At 39.9% G+C, this 15502-nt stretch overlaps 1 protein-coding gene across 1 annotated transcript; it reads right to left on the bottom strand.

Moving 5' to 3' along the window:
• Window positions 1-11657: 11657 nt before the first annotated feature.
• LOC125378375 lies at window positions 11658-12275 on the bottom strand. The gene has a single exon (XM_048393825.1). It carries the CDS (start codon window positions 12273-12275, stop codon window positions 11658-11660), a length of 618 nt encoding a protein of 205 aa, XP_048249782.1.
• Window positions 12276-15502: the final 3227 nt, after the last annotated feature.

Raw genomic sequence — 15502 nt, 5'->3', positions numbered from 1 at the left:
TTTAGTCTAGTTAGCTCTATTTCCTCATTCCACCAAGGGACAGTGGGTTTTCCTGGGTTGGATGATTTGAAGGGGATTGCGGATTTGGCTGCGTTGATTATGAAGTTAGTTAGGTTTTGACAGAATGTTTCGGGGTCAGTTGTTTCTAAATCGTTTAGATTAGCTTCGTTGCATAATTCTTGGAATTGGTCCCAGTTGGCGTTTTTGTACTGAAATTTAGGTTCCTGTTTAGGGGTTTGATTTGGTATTTTTATATTTCCTAGGGTTATATTTATGGGAAAGTGGTCGCTGCCTAGAGGTACTGGGTGGACGTCCCACATCAGACTTTGTGCTAAGTCTGGCGTACATATTGTTAAGTCGATAGCCGACATGGTGTGGTGGATTTTGTCGTATCTAGTTGGTTGGTTATTGTTTAATAGTATTAGGTCATTTTTTTCGATCCACTCTGATATTAGTTGTCCATGGTTGTCTAGTTTATCTGCAATGCCCCAGGTAGGATGATGGGCATTGAAGTCTCCTAGGAAGATTGTTGATTTATTTCCTAATTGGTAAAGGATGTCTAGGTCTGTATCTTTAATTGGTTTTAGTGTTGAGTGATAGATGTTAATGATTTTTATTTTTTGGTTATTGATGGTGACTTGGATTCCATTAGCTTCTAGATTAGGAGTGTTTACTTTAACTTCCTCGTAGTTAATATCCTCTCTAACGTAGATGATTAGACCTCCTCCTGTTCTGCCTGGGATGGTTTTGGACCTGTCGGTTCTTACTGCGTTATAATTTGGTAGGTTGAATTTAGTTTTATGTGAGAATTTGGTTTCTTGAATACAAGCTACATGGGGACCTTTATCTATTTTGAATTTAGCTTTAAGTTCAGAACCATGGCCGGCGAGGCCATTGGCATTCCATTGAAAAATGTTTAGGCCTTCCATTGGGAAACTGGGTGGATTTATGTTTGGTTTAGGCTTGGTTTAGGTATTTACCCTATGCCAAGATACCCCTGCATTTATACCCGAGACCTCCAGTCCACGTTTGAAAGCATGTCACTACCCATCTGTCCAGTTTGGAATTGATAACAATGGTTTCCCACATGGTGGTCAAATTTTGAAAGTTTTGATGTGCTGACTTGCTTAGTTAATTGTTTATTGGCTGGTCAGCTGTGTCTGAATCTGGTCAGCCGGGTCTAGAATTTCAATAGCGCTAGCTGATTAGCATCTGCCAGCTCGTTTGACTGGTTTCGACAGCTTGCATCTCCAAGCGTTACGTATTATGATAGACGTCCTGTAAACTATGTAGCTTTTACTGGCTTGGGAATGTGAAACTTAAAGTAGTAGAATATATTTGATTTTGATAAAACTTGAAGAAAAACATAATGATTTTCGCACTGTTATATTATTATACTTTTTCAAATTGTCAATAAAACTTTGATAGAATTGTGCTACACTCTCTGGAAAAAATGTATTGTCTGTGGGTAAGTTTATATGTCACGTCACATCAGCATTTTTTCAGTTATATTGTGGCGAAATAATTGCCAGCTTTCGGGACTACATGTAACATGGCTGCTTTTATATTTCTTATACAGGTGCTTGACTGCCTCAGTGGTGCATGATCAATTAGAATTTTTATTGTGTAAACAAATCAGTCAAGTTTGCAACAATAGATGAATAAATTAAATAAATCTGGACCGCAGTTACCGATTAACAACTTAAGACATGGAGACAGGCAGTCGATATATAATAAACGATATGGTCCTGTTAAGACGATTGAAAGTTAGAACGTTGGAGTAAATGACCCTATATTGTAGGGTCAATCGCTTTTGACATGTTTAAACTAACTTTAAGGCACACGACAAGTCAAAGCTGGCCGCCCTGATTACGTTCTTATGTTTGACAGAAACTATGCCCGTGGATTTCAGAGAAAGATATGACTTTTTACCTTGATCTCATTACAATAAGCGAAAATGTCTCACAGTTTGTTTAATAGTACAAAAATAAGTGTGTTAAAGTCAACGTTTTCTTTTATTGAACACAATATTTGAACTGTATTGCTGTAAATAATCTAGCCTGCTGCCTATGTAACTTAAACATATTTATGTATGATCTTCTTATGCCACGTCTTATGACCTCTATTATCCCTGCTGACGCTATCATAATGTTTAATTTCAGTCTGGCACACCAAGCGTGAATAAGCATTATACATGTGTTGATAAAGCACACTGACGCATATACATTTTGGTGGATATGAAACATTCTAGTTAATTGTGGATACACTTGATACATAAGAAAACCACGTGACCGATGAATTGGTACCTTGATATTCAACAAGAAGAATCTTGTTTATTTCAAGGCCATCCTGGTCATCGTTTACTCCTACTTCATGCATGGTTAGAGGCAGGATCAAAGGCGCCGCCCAGCATTTATTAGACAACAGACAGGGTTGTCTGTTTCGCTTTGAACCACAATCCCCACCCTGTCGGTAGGTGTTTATCTAATCGGTGAGCACATAACTGTGTCCAGTCTACCGCGGGGTTTGATGCGGTGTCAGTGTCGAATGGTTTGGTGATAGTTGTGCAAATATGCGTTGTATATCGTATATTTTGTTACTAACTATCCTCTTATTTGCTAAAAGAAAACGGATATTACCAACAGTAAGTTAGCCAACTGGAAGATTCACTGCCTGCTACATTCCTTATATAGGCTAAACGGTCTTGTTTGTGTGTACTAGACGTAACATCCGAAGACTAATAAAGTAAACTTTAAGACAGTACAGACTATGGAGCCGAAAGGTAATATGACCAGAACGCATCTGCTGTGTATCAGAGGATGTCTATGACCTGAAATGTTATAACGTTAGATCGCGAGGGCGAAACATTTACGAGCGTTGGGACACTGGCTGTGGTTCAAATCAGTCACTGACATAAGAGATGATGTTAATCAAACACACAATTTTGCTTTCATGTGAAGCATTATGAGAACTGGGGAGCCAATATGCAAGTATTACACGCATTCACACACGGAAGAAATTTATAGTTGATATTGTATATTTTTCAATCAATCTGAACACATGTATATCAAAATAGCAAATAAACAAGTCCATGGAAAATGCTGTGTTGCACGTAAATGGGTTTTTTGCTTTCACTTTGACATTATATATCATAACAGAGTAAGAGAAGGTTTGGGATTCCTCTTCAAAGTACTAAAATAACAACTGTTGTTTACTGACCAGAGAGTTTTTATGATAAAAAACATTGACAATTAATTTCTTCTCTCATTTTTCAATGTAGTTCACTTCAAATATATTCTCTTTTTCTAAACTGTTAAGAAAAAATGTTAACATGATCACAAGGTAAAGAGCCTGTTGAATGTTACCCTGTGAGATCTGTCAAATCCATCACGGATTTGACGCTATCTACAGGTTCAGCCATTTCCAATTTTCTCCACTAGTTATTGGAAACGTTCAAGAAAATATTTCATTTCTCCCTTAATCCCATCTGTCATGCATGTAAAAGATATACTTAGTGAGAGCTTTATATAATCCACACAATACACTAATGTTCATTCATTATGATATTGATGAGTGTAGGGAACAGTCCCTTTGAATTTTATGACACACACACATTTATGTATAGTTTGACAGATTATAATAATATGAATATAAAAAATCATCTCCACTTCTCAAGTTCACTACAATGTCACCAGTGGGAAGTTGTCGGAGATAAACACGGATTCTAACCAAGTCTGATTTTTTTTTACCATGGAATGCATGAACTGGTTGAGTTACTTCTTTCAATCAGAATTACACACAGAGAAAGAAAGGGCTAAAAATCCTGAAGATATACTGTATAGATGGTATTAAGTTTTCACCACCAATTTCCTCTGATAATAAAATATTCCATTTGACATCACTAAGCACCAATACTCAGCAGGATCATTTGGGCAATTGTACAAATCACCTCTAATGTGAAACCCCCAGTGATTGTTAAGATAACAAATCCTATCTGTAGTCAGACAACATGACAGTCTACAGTATATTCATTTCCAATATCCTCCAGTAAATAGAGGGTAATGCCAGAATAACACCCTCTGAAAAGATACTACTAGTCCCCCACCAAACCTCCTCTTATTAACTTTTACCATAAACAAACAAAAAGTGGGTTGTGGGGAAATGTCCAGTATTGAATATCAAGAGAACTACTTTTTCATAACGAAATACTAAATACCCTTATGGACCTTCTATTATAAGAAATACATCTTCTTGTAGACCTTTTAATTTCAACGGTTATATGCTACTTACGTTTAAGTGTATCTAATTTTACCGTTAAAAAGGTGTAGAAATAGGTGCCAAACGTATTCAATATATCTTCACACGCGTCGCTTGTTGCATTAACATTCACATATTATCATCATCATCAAGTTTTAGGTTTTACATCAACATCACAGTCCTGTATTACATCGACGGGGTAGGTCGGGTTGAATAATAAAAAATATTAGGCCATGGGCTACTTAGGTCCATCATGCACCATCATCATATTTGTGTAGGTACCCTAAAGATCGCGATTTTGCATTCCACGTCAGCGTCATTTTTGTACTGCATCAAAAAGGTCAATAAATGTCTTTAAAATTGTCCAATTCTCATTTGTAATCTATCAAAATAAAGCTGAAGTTATTACGGTTACGATTATGTTATTTTCATATAAATAAAATGACAAGTATAGTGGCTATTAAACTTTTACTTAGTAGAACACACATATGGAAATTCACTCCACGCAGATCGCTCAAACTTTCCATAATTTTCTATTATATGGAAAAATAAATACAAGGTAATCACAAAAACAAATACAGGCAATAATCTAGTGATATATAACTTTATCTTGAAAAAAAATCATTTGAATAAACATGATAATTGGACACATGAGAATTCAAACTATCCATGGTACAATCCATAGAATTACCATTTACATTATAGATTACTTTTCACTTAGAATAGCTTTTGTTTGCCAATATAGAATATCTGGAATTACATTTGGGTCAAACAAATGAAATTTCAAAAAGACTCTTGGCCACATAAGTAGATATCAAATTAGGTATTACAGTGCATGTTTTACATATCATAAGTATAGTTTATATACATATGATTCCATGTTCAGGGCACTCTAAGGCTTCAGGAAAAGCATTGTTTTCACGCAACAGCCGATAATCCCTAAGCTTACTCTGCTCCATTCGCCTTCTCCAAAAAAATTCTGCGAGAGAAGTTTCAGCTCTAGTGAGCTCTGCGAGAGTAGGCTTCTTTCCCGGGAATACCTCTGCCTTCTGGCTTCAAACGACCGAAGCGTTTAGGCTTACATACATTTACACACACGCACGCACACACATAAATACACATACATAATTTACATACATTTAATCATACATACAGCCATACATACCATGCATACACACAGCCATGTAATCATACGTACATACTGAATAGGAAGCGTGTGTATTGATCTGTTGTCTTAACACTGACCCACCAAGAGTGTCAGTCGGCATATATCAAATCTTTATATTGTGATAACTGTCACACCTGACTTATTTGTCAGCGACATGAGGTAATGCTTGGAAGTTTTAATCTGTTTACGTAAAGGAATAGTATGTTTTAACATAGGATTAGTATGTTCTCCATGACCACATCTCAGCAATTAATTATGATTTGGTAATCATGCCAATCATAGTAGCATGTTCAGTCAGTGTCAATCTTAATTAATTAAATGAGCATTATTAAAAAGCGAGAAGTTACTTGCAAAATGGCAAACGCTCAAGTTGACATCAAATTCATACCATCCCATCGTGAAGGTAGGATTCTTTGTTTTCATCGATTTATGTTCCGTTGCAATAAGAAGAGAGACACGTGGCAGTCTTGGCTGTGTCTTGAAAAGACATGTCCTGCACGCGTTTCGACTGAAGGTCCTTGGTTACTCCACTGGAGACAACTGGCGACATCTTTCGAACCACTTCGGCAAAGACGGTCCAAGAACTAACAACTTGAGCACGACTGATGGATGGTGCCGTATCCAGAATGGAGTATGCCGACCATCGCTTCACTTGGAGTAATGTAAAATGATACATTGTTGTGACATTGTTGATGGTGTGTTTTGTGAATAAAACGGGAGTGACAAAACTTTATATTATCTTATTTTGTTATTAAAAGAAGAAATATATCTTATTTATGTGTCATATTTCGTGGTGATGTGAAACATGATATGGATTACTGTGTTGTTTTAAACCCTTAATGTGTTTTCATAAGGATTAGACATGGGAGCTTAAACGCATTGTGCACTAAAACCCACCTAAATTGGTTCGTTAGCAAATCAACGCGAGAGCGACACACAAGTTGAGTCAAATTGAGCTATTGTCACGGTTCACTCCCAAAACTTCTACATGCCAAAACGTCTACATGCCAAAACATCTACAGAGAGTTGTCATGGCTGATTGAGTTTACCCATTGTTATAATGGTTTAGTCCTCCTTTAATTAAGAAGACTCATTAGCTTCTTTTCGATGTTGTTTTAGAAAGGCAAGGAAGGGTACTTTGTGAAGATTAAATAGTTACAGATGTACCTAATGAAAACAACTTATTTGTAGATAAAGAAGATTATAATAAAAAAGACCCGTCACTTTTAATGAAATTAACTGGTTGAGGAAATCACAATTATACACTGTTAAGAACAAAAGGTTTCATGTGTATGCAGGAAAAGCAACTTACAAGTTGTCTGGCTGAGAGTAGTTTGAACCTTAAATTGGGTTTACTCAATTTATTGTGGATTAACACTATAGTATATAACTAGAGTCCATCATGGTGACATTTGACAAACCAAATTCTCTCTAAATCCCCCTTCACTCACTTCAACCCCCTTTAGAAACCACCCAGCAAATAAAATTCAATTTTCAAAAAGCCAATTGGCAACTCTTTACAAAACTATGCATCCAAACCGACCCCCCAACAATACAAAACAGCAACATAGACACATTCAACACCAACCTTACCAACACACTATTCGATATCGCAAGCCAATGCATACCCACAACCAAATCCGCCGCTTCCCACAACCCAGTTCCCTGGTGGAACGACGACATCCAAAACTCTAGAAAATTAAGAAAAAGAGCCCTAAATAGAAGTAAACGAGATAAAACTAAAACCCCTGATTTCATTCATCTCAGAAACCATACTAAACAGCTTATTAAAACGGCCAGGAAAAAACACTGGCAGCTCTTCTGCAATACCCCAAACATTGGCGAAAATAATTCAAGAAAAATCTGGAACAAACTTAAATGACTAAAAGGGACATTTCGAAAATCAGTCCAACCCAACTTCAAAAACTGCCCATCCAGTAAAGATAAAGCCAATCATATAGCTATCCACTTTGCCAAGACCAGCAGCACCGCCAATTATCCCAATTAATGAGAGCTAATTAAAGGTAACAATTGGGGGTCTGACAAACAAACCCTCCTCAACATCTACAGAACACTTATTTTGTGTGTAGCGTATCTACCTCCAGCCGCTTCTACTAGGTCACATGATGCAGAAGAATTTTTTGATATTTTACTTCAACATGTTTATGAATATCAAAATCTTGGAAAAGTTGTCATCGCTGGCGACTTTAATGCACGCATTGGTAGTAACTCCGACTATATCGAAGGTGTTGACAGTGTGGGGGAAAGGAATGTGATAGACGAGAGCGTTAATGCAGCTGGGTACCTACTACTAGACTTTCTTATAGACTGTGATATGTGTGTTGTTAACGGTAGACTTGGAAACGACAACTTCACTTCTGTGTCGCATAGGGGTCGGGCCGTAGTGGATTACATTATTGTGCCTCATGAGCAGCTGAATGATGTGTCAGATTTTAACGTGCATCTTATGTCAGACGTACAGAATTTTACTACTCAGATGGGATGTGACTGTATTCCTGATCATTCTGTACTGGATGTAACGCTAGACTTACTTGCAATTCAACCAGATTCTAAGTCTGACGATATGAAGCTGTTATCGGGTTGCTGGGATATACCAAGGTACAATGTAGCTAATATACCGGACAGTTTCCTGAATGATGAACATACTGCACGCAAATTACAAGATACACTTCAGAAGATAGACGATGCCCTAACACAAGGTCAAGACGCTCACTCTGCATATGAGAAGTTTACTACTTTAATTAAAAAAGAAATGGACTTAAAGCTAAATAAGATAAAGACATTTACTGAGAAAAACACCAACAACAGGTATTATTGTAGGCGAAAGCCATATTGGACTGATGAATTACAATTATTATGGGATGGGGTTGGTGTAAAGGAAAAGCGCTGGTTGTCTTTTAAAGGTTGTGTTCATCGTAAACGTGTTCTTAAAGGCGTTTTTCAATCTGCAAGAAAACTGTTTGACAAAGCAAACCGCAAGGCGAGAAGATCATACCAGCTACAGAAACAAGAAGAACTAATCAGTTTACAGAACATTAACAGCGGCAGAGACTTCTGGAAAAAGATAGGTCGACTTGGTATAGCCAACGACAGAAAGTCTAGTTCCGTTATCCCTATGGAGGTGTTGATGCACGACGGGTCCGTGACCTGTGAGACTGACACTGTATTGGATCACTGGAAAACCTCCTACAGCACGCTTTATAACGGTAGTGAGAATACAGCGTTTGAACGTGCTCATTATGATACTGTGTGCGAACGTGTGCGTAGCGGTACCGTGGAGTGTGCAGATTATGATCTGTCGGATTTGAACCGCTCTGTCTCAGTCCAGGAAGTTGACCTTGCTGTTATGCAGATGAAGACAGGAAAAGCGCCTGGGGTAGACGGTATACCGGTAGAAGTACTACGAAATCCTCATTGTATTAACTTACTTCACCATATCATTAAGTATTGTTTTGAACATTCAGTGTCGCCGTCTCAGTGGGGAGCAGGACTAATAACTCCTATTCCTAAGGACAAAAGTACCCCGTCAGATCCTTTGTCTTACAGGGGCATTACTCTCATATCAATACCCTGTAAAGTCTACACGTGTATACTGAACTGTAGGATACAGAAGTGGTTGGAGTCAAATAATATTCTTGTGGAAGAGCAAAATGGTTTTAGACCTAAGAGAAACTGCACTGATCACTTATATGCACTTTATAATATTGTTAATAACCGTAAAGCCTCTAAACGATCTACGTATGTCTGTTTTGTTGATATTAAGAAGGCGTTTGATAGGGTTAATCGCAATTGCCTTTGGTACAAGCTTATGTCTGTTGGTATTCATGGTAAAATGCTACAAGCTGTACAAGCCTTATATATGGACGTAAAGTGTGCAGTTAAGCTCAATGGTTTTATCACTGAATCTTTTAATGTTACCTTGGGCGTTAAACAAGGATGCAAGTTATCGCCAACGTTATTTTCCGTTTATATTAATGATTTGGTGTTAGACATGAATAAGTTAAACTGTAGCATACCTATTGAAAGTTCTGTGTTATCAGTTTTGTTGTATGCTGATGATATAGCCTTGTTAGCTGAAGACGAAGACTCGTTACAGAAAATGTTAAATGTTTTAAATATATGGTGTCAAAAATGACGTTTGGATATTAATTCAGACAAAACCAAAATCATGCATTTCAGAAACAAATCTGTGGCTAGATCTGAGCGAGTATTTGTATGCGGCAAATCTATTATTGATTATGAAAGCTCTTACAAATATCTTGGTTTAACTTTTGATGAGCATTTAGATATGCACAAAACAGTCCAGGTACTGTGTAAATCGGCTAGCAGAGCTCTTTCTGCGTTGTATTCAAAGTTTAAACACGCGGGTGGCATGTCTTACGAAGTATTTAACAAGCTTTATAAAGCTCTTGTAGAACCTGTTCTATTTTATGGTGCTGGCATTTGGGGTTTGAATAAGTATAAGGAAGTAGAAATAATTCAAAATAAGACTTGTCGTTTGTTTCTAGGCGTAAGAAAAAATGCCCCAGTTACTGCTATGAGGGGGGACATGGGCTGGTGTTCTGTGAAAGTGTCACAGCACGTTGAATGCTTTAGATTATATTTTAGAATTCAGAATATGCAGGCCCATCATCTCCCTCTTATCATTCATAATTGGTCCAAAATCCGATCACAATCCTGGGATAAAAAAACTTTATCACGCTATCCCTCCTAACTATAAACCAAACCTCACACTACTTTTCAACCCTTCCAGCCCTATCTACATCTTCAATGCAATAACGCAATTCATCATCAAAGCCGACCTTGTAGACCGAATTTAGAAGCTCCCAAACAAATCTATACAACATAACTATGCCCTAGTAAACAAACACCCCAACTTTCGGATCGGGATCGAAATTTCCAACACGAGTCGCCCTCTCCGACGTCCGTGCCTATAACCCCAGTGGTAACCTCACACTACTTTTCAACCCTTCCAACCCTATCTACATCTTCAATGCAATAACGCAATTCATCATCAAAGCCGACCTTGTAGACCGAATTTAGAACCTCCCAAACAAATCTATACAACATAACTATGCCCTAGTAAACAAACACCCCAACTTTCGGATCGGGATCGAAATTTCCAACACGAGTCGCCCTCTCCGACGTCCGTGCCTATAACCCCAGTGGTAACCTCCCAAAACCCCTACATCCCATTTCCCCTACAGCTTAAGACAACAAAGTTCATGGTCCATGGCACTGCTAATCCCTAGTCTGTTACCTATTTCATACAATGGAACAACCCAAGAAACACGAATAGATTGAGATAAATATTTAATTACGATTACGATATTATTCAAAATTCATAATACATTATAATAAAATGTTCATTTTTCAAATTTCATAATACATATAGAATACTAAACGAGCTCCCGTGTAATACCAATTTTATGAAACGAGTGAATAGTTCCGGTATCTGACGAGCGAAAGCGAGTCAGATACCACAACTATTCGTGAGTTTCATAAAATTGGTTTTACACGGGAGCCAGCTTAGTATTTTATTTATTACTTGCCATTTACAACGTTTTTAGAATTATACTGTTGAGTATGAATAGGCTAGCTGACACCTACACGATCCACGGCATAGTCCAATTGAGTTTAACAGAATAATACTTCAAACACCTCAAAAGTTGAAAGGTATGAATTTAATACCATGCAACGGTCCACCTTTAGAATTCACAAAATTATCGTAGGGCTAAGACTATCGCAACTCACATACTTTAACTTAGACTAACGACTGTCGTTGCGCTACAATACGATCGCCTTGTGGAACGGGCCTTGTACCTCAAACTTTACAATAACGTCACAATACCCGATGACGTAATTTGTGGAATTTTGTTGCAAGACCAATCGGCGAAACAATGCCACGTGACGTCACCCTAGCAACAAGGTTGCTGGGGTCATCGAGTCTCCATAAGCTCCTCTCAGTGATTTATCAACTCCACACGCAATGTCTTTGAATAAGCCAAGTGATGTTGAGAGCTTTTTAATATTTGTTCGTGAACCGTGTTCCGAGAGTACACAAGCACGCGTTTTGGTATTACACAATGTGTAATACAGCTGAATGTTTATTAAACGGGTGATCTCTTCACGGGCAAGTAATACATTATAATAAAATGTTCATTTTTCAAAATTCATAATACATTATAACAAAATGTTCATAATTCACTCTTTATCCCAGCCTGAGGAAATGGCCAACCGCATCTAGAAACTGCATTGGGGATTTCACCTCTCTATTCAACTCGTCCTTCAGGCGGCAGAGACGGTTCTCCATCTCTCTGTACATTCTCTTCCTGCCTCTTGGAGCTGCTCCAAAGTCGAGCTGTAAAATCTTAGCTCGTTCTGCCTGTTCCACCTTCCTGACTACCTCCACAAATCGGTAGATGTTGGGATGTCGGTGAGGGAGACCTCGGTTGAGTCGGTTATGAAAGCCTTCCAGGTTGTTGTTCGTCCTGGGACCTGTTGTACCGTGATGGTTCCACAGTGGTAGGGGGAATCGTGCTCCGTGGTCGACCCAGGTAGTGACGATGTAGTCGTTGAAGGCGACAGCTCTTGGTACATCTGGTGTGTTGTCCATTGCGTCAACCCACAAGTCCTGGATCTTGTTCTTGGGGAATAGTGGTAGGCCAGCTGCTCTTCTTATCCACTTGCAGACTTCAGGATCTTCTCGATACGCGACAGCTAGTCCCAGATCCTGGACCTTCCTCCATATCGCCCGGCAGTAATGGAAGAAACATCCCTTCACATCGGCAGTAGGAAACACGACTTGGACAGCACGAATAGCAGCCATCTCAAAGTTTGTCTGGATGCATGACGGGACAAGTGGTCTGTTTAGTCTCTGTTGAACTTCATCCTTGAGTAGCCTAAAGAGTCTTGAGTAGGTGTCTGTCTGACGGTCGGGGAGTAAGGCGAAGATGAGGGGATAGGTCGTGGCTCCGAGTCTTGCATGGATGATGTACACTTGATTCCATCACCGTCAGCAAACAGGAGGAAGGGTCGTCCATCTGATGTCTGCGTCCAGGAATCCTTGAGATCCACCTCCGATCTTGTCTGTGGCAAAACAGGAATCGTCTTCTGTCTGTGCCGGTACAACGCGCTTCTCATGGTGGGGAAGGGTGTCATCATTCCTGTCTCGTCGTTGTTCAAGTTGGAGAGTTCGTCGTTGTAGAGGGTGTGCATCGGGGTTGACTCTTCTCTCGCTCTCTTCCTCAGGGTGCTCATAAACCGGACCTTCTGGCTATCCTCAGGGGCATGGTTAACCATACACTAACTCAATAGTGTCGTTAAGCCAGCCGGCGCCAACAACAAGCCCACACCGCACGCCACCAAACCACGTCACAGCCCCCCCCCCCCCCCCCCCCCACCCACCCACCCACCCCCACCCACGACCCCTGGACAACTGGCTTATACAGCTGTAACATTTACCCTTGTTTTTTTCTTTATTTAACTATTTCCCATATTTAAATAATTAAGTTTATTACTAACTAATAAAATGCATTATTTTGGTAATCTTACATTATTCCAATTCAAGGGGCCTTCTCCCCCTGTTTTTGTGGTCCAGGGTCAAAGGGAAGCTACTCTTCCTGGTTTAATAGTGCAAGGCACATTATTAGTGTATTATTCAGTCTTTGCTCTTCACATGCACTAAACAAAGGGAAGTAATCCATGTTTCAGCTGAATTTAGTTGCTACATCCTCTTTTCATTCACACAACCACACCAGTAACACGCTTTTTCCCTCCCATCCCACCCATTATTTCTCATTTCAAACATATATATCTGTATAACAATTCCTCAGTTGATAGTTAATCTTATTTCATGTATTTGTATGCTTCATGTATCAGGAACATGTTCTGCTGCTTGTTTTCCTTTATATTGTAGTTGTTGACAAGTTAATATATGCGAGGCAAGAGCTGTCCTGGCACAAACGTGTCGAACAAGTCACAGGTTTGTATATGCACAACAGGTGGGATGATCCTGGACTGGCACATTCTACACATTACATCGCACGACAATTGGTTTGTACGCGTAGCGGAACACTTTTGGGCTGGGAGTTGTGATTTTGGTGTTTTTGGGGTCTTTGAGGCGTACCCTCTAGGCTCTATTGTATAATGGTGGTTGTAGAGCCTACAGCAGACCCCCTATGCGCTTTTCCCTGGGGGGTCCCATCATTTGGCTCTGTATGGATTACCCTCGGAGCCGCGATTGCTGTTCTGTCCGGGCACCTTCGGGTTGACAGTCATCCGTGTTTAGCGTTTCCCAGCCCGGAGTGTTCTCCAGTCCTTGTACTTTTCTGTATATAAACCTGTGGCCTTACATCCAACTCAAGTCTTTGTGTTTTGTTTTGTTTTCTTGCAATGGTGCAGCATCTACTTCTGCAAAAGCATTATCCTAAAATAATGCAGCCCAACTGCATATCTTCAATTACCCAATATGCTATACCCTTACCTCACTGTCCCCCTGTAAAATATAGTAAAGGCCCTTAACGTCTCCTCCCAAGAATAACACCAAAATAATAATACTCTCGAAGTACAGTCATTAGGATCATTTAGGTTACTCCCCGGGTAGTTACAGTTTTTTGGGTATGGTGTTTTTCATATTTAATCTATTTATCTTTACTTCCCCACCTACCCCGTCCGCGAAATGCAATAAATGCGAAGCGGACGTAAAACCTATAAATCATTTAGATGACATTTTATCACTATGGCTGGTATCAGGAAAGTGGAGTATGTCATGTCACAGAAGGGTACTGTGCAGGTATTCCTAGATGGCTATCGTTATAACAAGAATGTTGTCAGACAGACATGCATTCACTGGAAGTGTGTAGACTCCACTTGTAAGGGCAGATGCACCACTGTAGGTGACTTCATCAGAAATGTCTCAGCAGTAGAGTAAGATTCATCAGTACCATGAGGAAGAGGGCCAGAGAAGGAACTATGTCGATGCGTACCCTGTACAACGGTGAGGTAGCTACAGAAGACCAGCCATCGTTCCCATGCATGAGCAGTGCCTTGTACCGACACAGGCGGAAGAAAAACCCAGCACTCCCACAGACAAGAGCTGAAGTCCAACTTGAAGGAAACTGGACTGAAACAACAGACAGCCGCCCATTCCTGCTTTTCACTGATTGCGATGCTAACAAGATTGTTGTATTTTCTACCCATGACCAACTCCAAGCTTTGCAGTCTGCAGACACTGTATACATGGACGGAACATTTACATCTTGCCCAGATCTGTGGAACCAGGTATACATCATACATGCAAGAAGTCGTTCCTGTATGTGCCCACTTGTCTTCGCCCTCCTGGCTGACAGACAGACCACAACTTACACCAGACTGTTCAGCCGACTCAAAACAGAAGTCCAACAGAGATTCAACCGTCCCCTCGCTCCTGCCACTGTCCAGACGGATTTTGAGAAGGCTGCCATTCGTGCCGTCAACACAGAGTTCCCGAATGCCGACGTCAAAGGTTGTTTTTTTCATTATTGTTAGGCGATCTTGCGGAAGACACAGGATCTTGGATTAGCAGTACAGTACAAGGAATATCCTGGATCAGAAGAGCTGCTGGACTTGCCCTCCTGCCCTTGCGTGATGTCCAGGACACCTGGTTGGATGCTAAGCAGGCAACTCCACCAGTTCCGAGAACTGAAGACTTCAATGACTATATGGTCATCAACTATATGGTCATCAATTGACGATGATGCTCGGTTTCCAATACCTCTCTTGAATCACCACCAGAGAGCCGGCCCTCGCACCAACAACAATCTTGAGGGATTTCACCATGGCCTTTACAGAACCTTACCCCACCGCCACCCGAATATCTACCGATTTGTAGAAGTGATAAAGAAGATTGAGTGTGCAGACAGGACAAAAACAGTTAGACTTTGGTGCCGCCCCACCCAGCAGGAAGCGAGTTTACAGAGAGACTGAAAATCGCCTGAGACGTCTTAAGGAAATGTTGACTCAAGGACAGAAAACCCCTATCGAGTTCCTTGATGCTGTTTGTCATCTTCTCAAACT

The sequence above is a fragment of the Haliotis rufescens genome, unplaced genomic scaffold (genome assembly GCF_023055435.1).
Source record: "Haliotis rufescens isolate VD_foot unplaced genomic scaffold, xgHalRufe1.0.p SCAF_12, whole genome shotgun sequence".
In the NCBI taxonomy this organism is placed as follows: Eukaryota; Metazoa; Mollusca; class Gastropoda; order Lepetellida; family Haliotidae; genus Haliotis; species Haliotis rufescens.
Note: the sequence above shows the minus strand (reverse complement) of the source record. Positions and strands in the feature narration are given on the sequence as shown.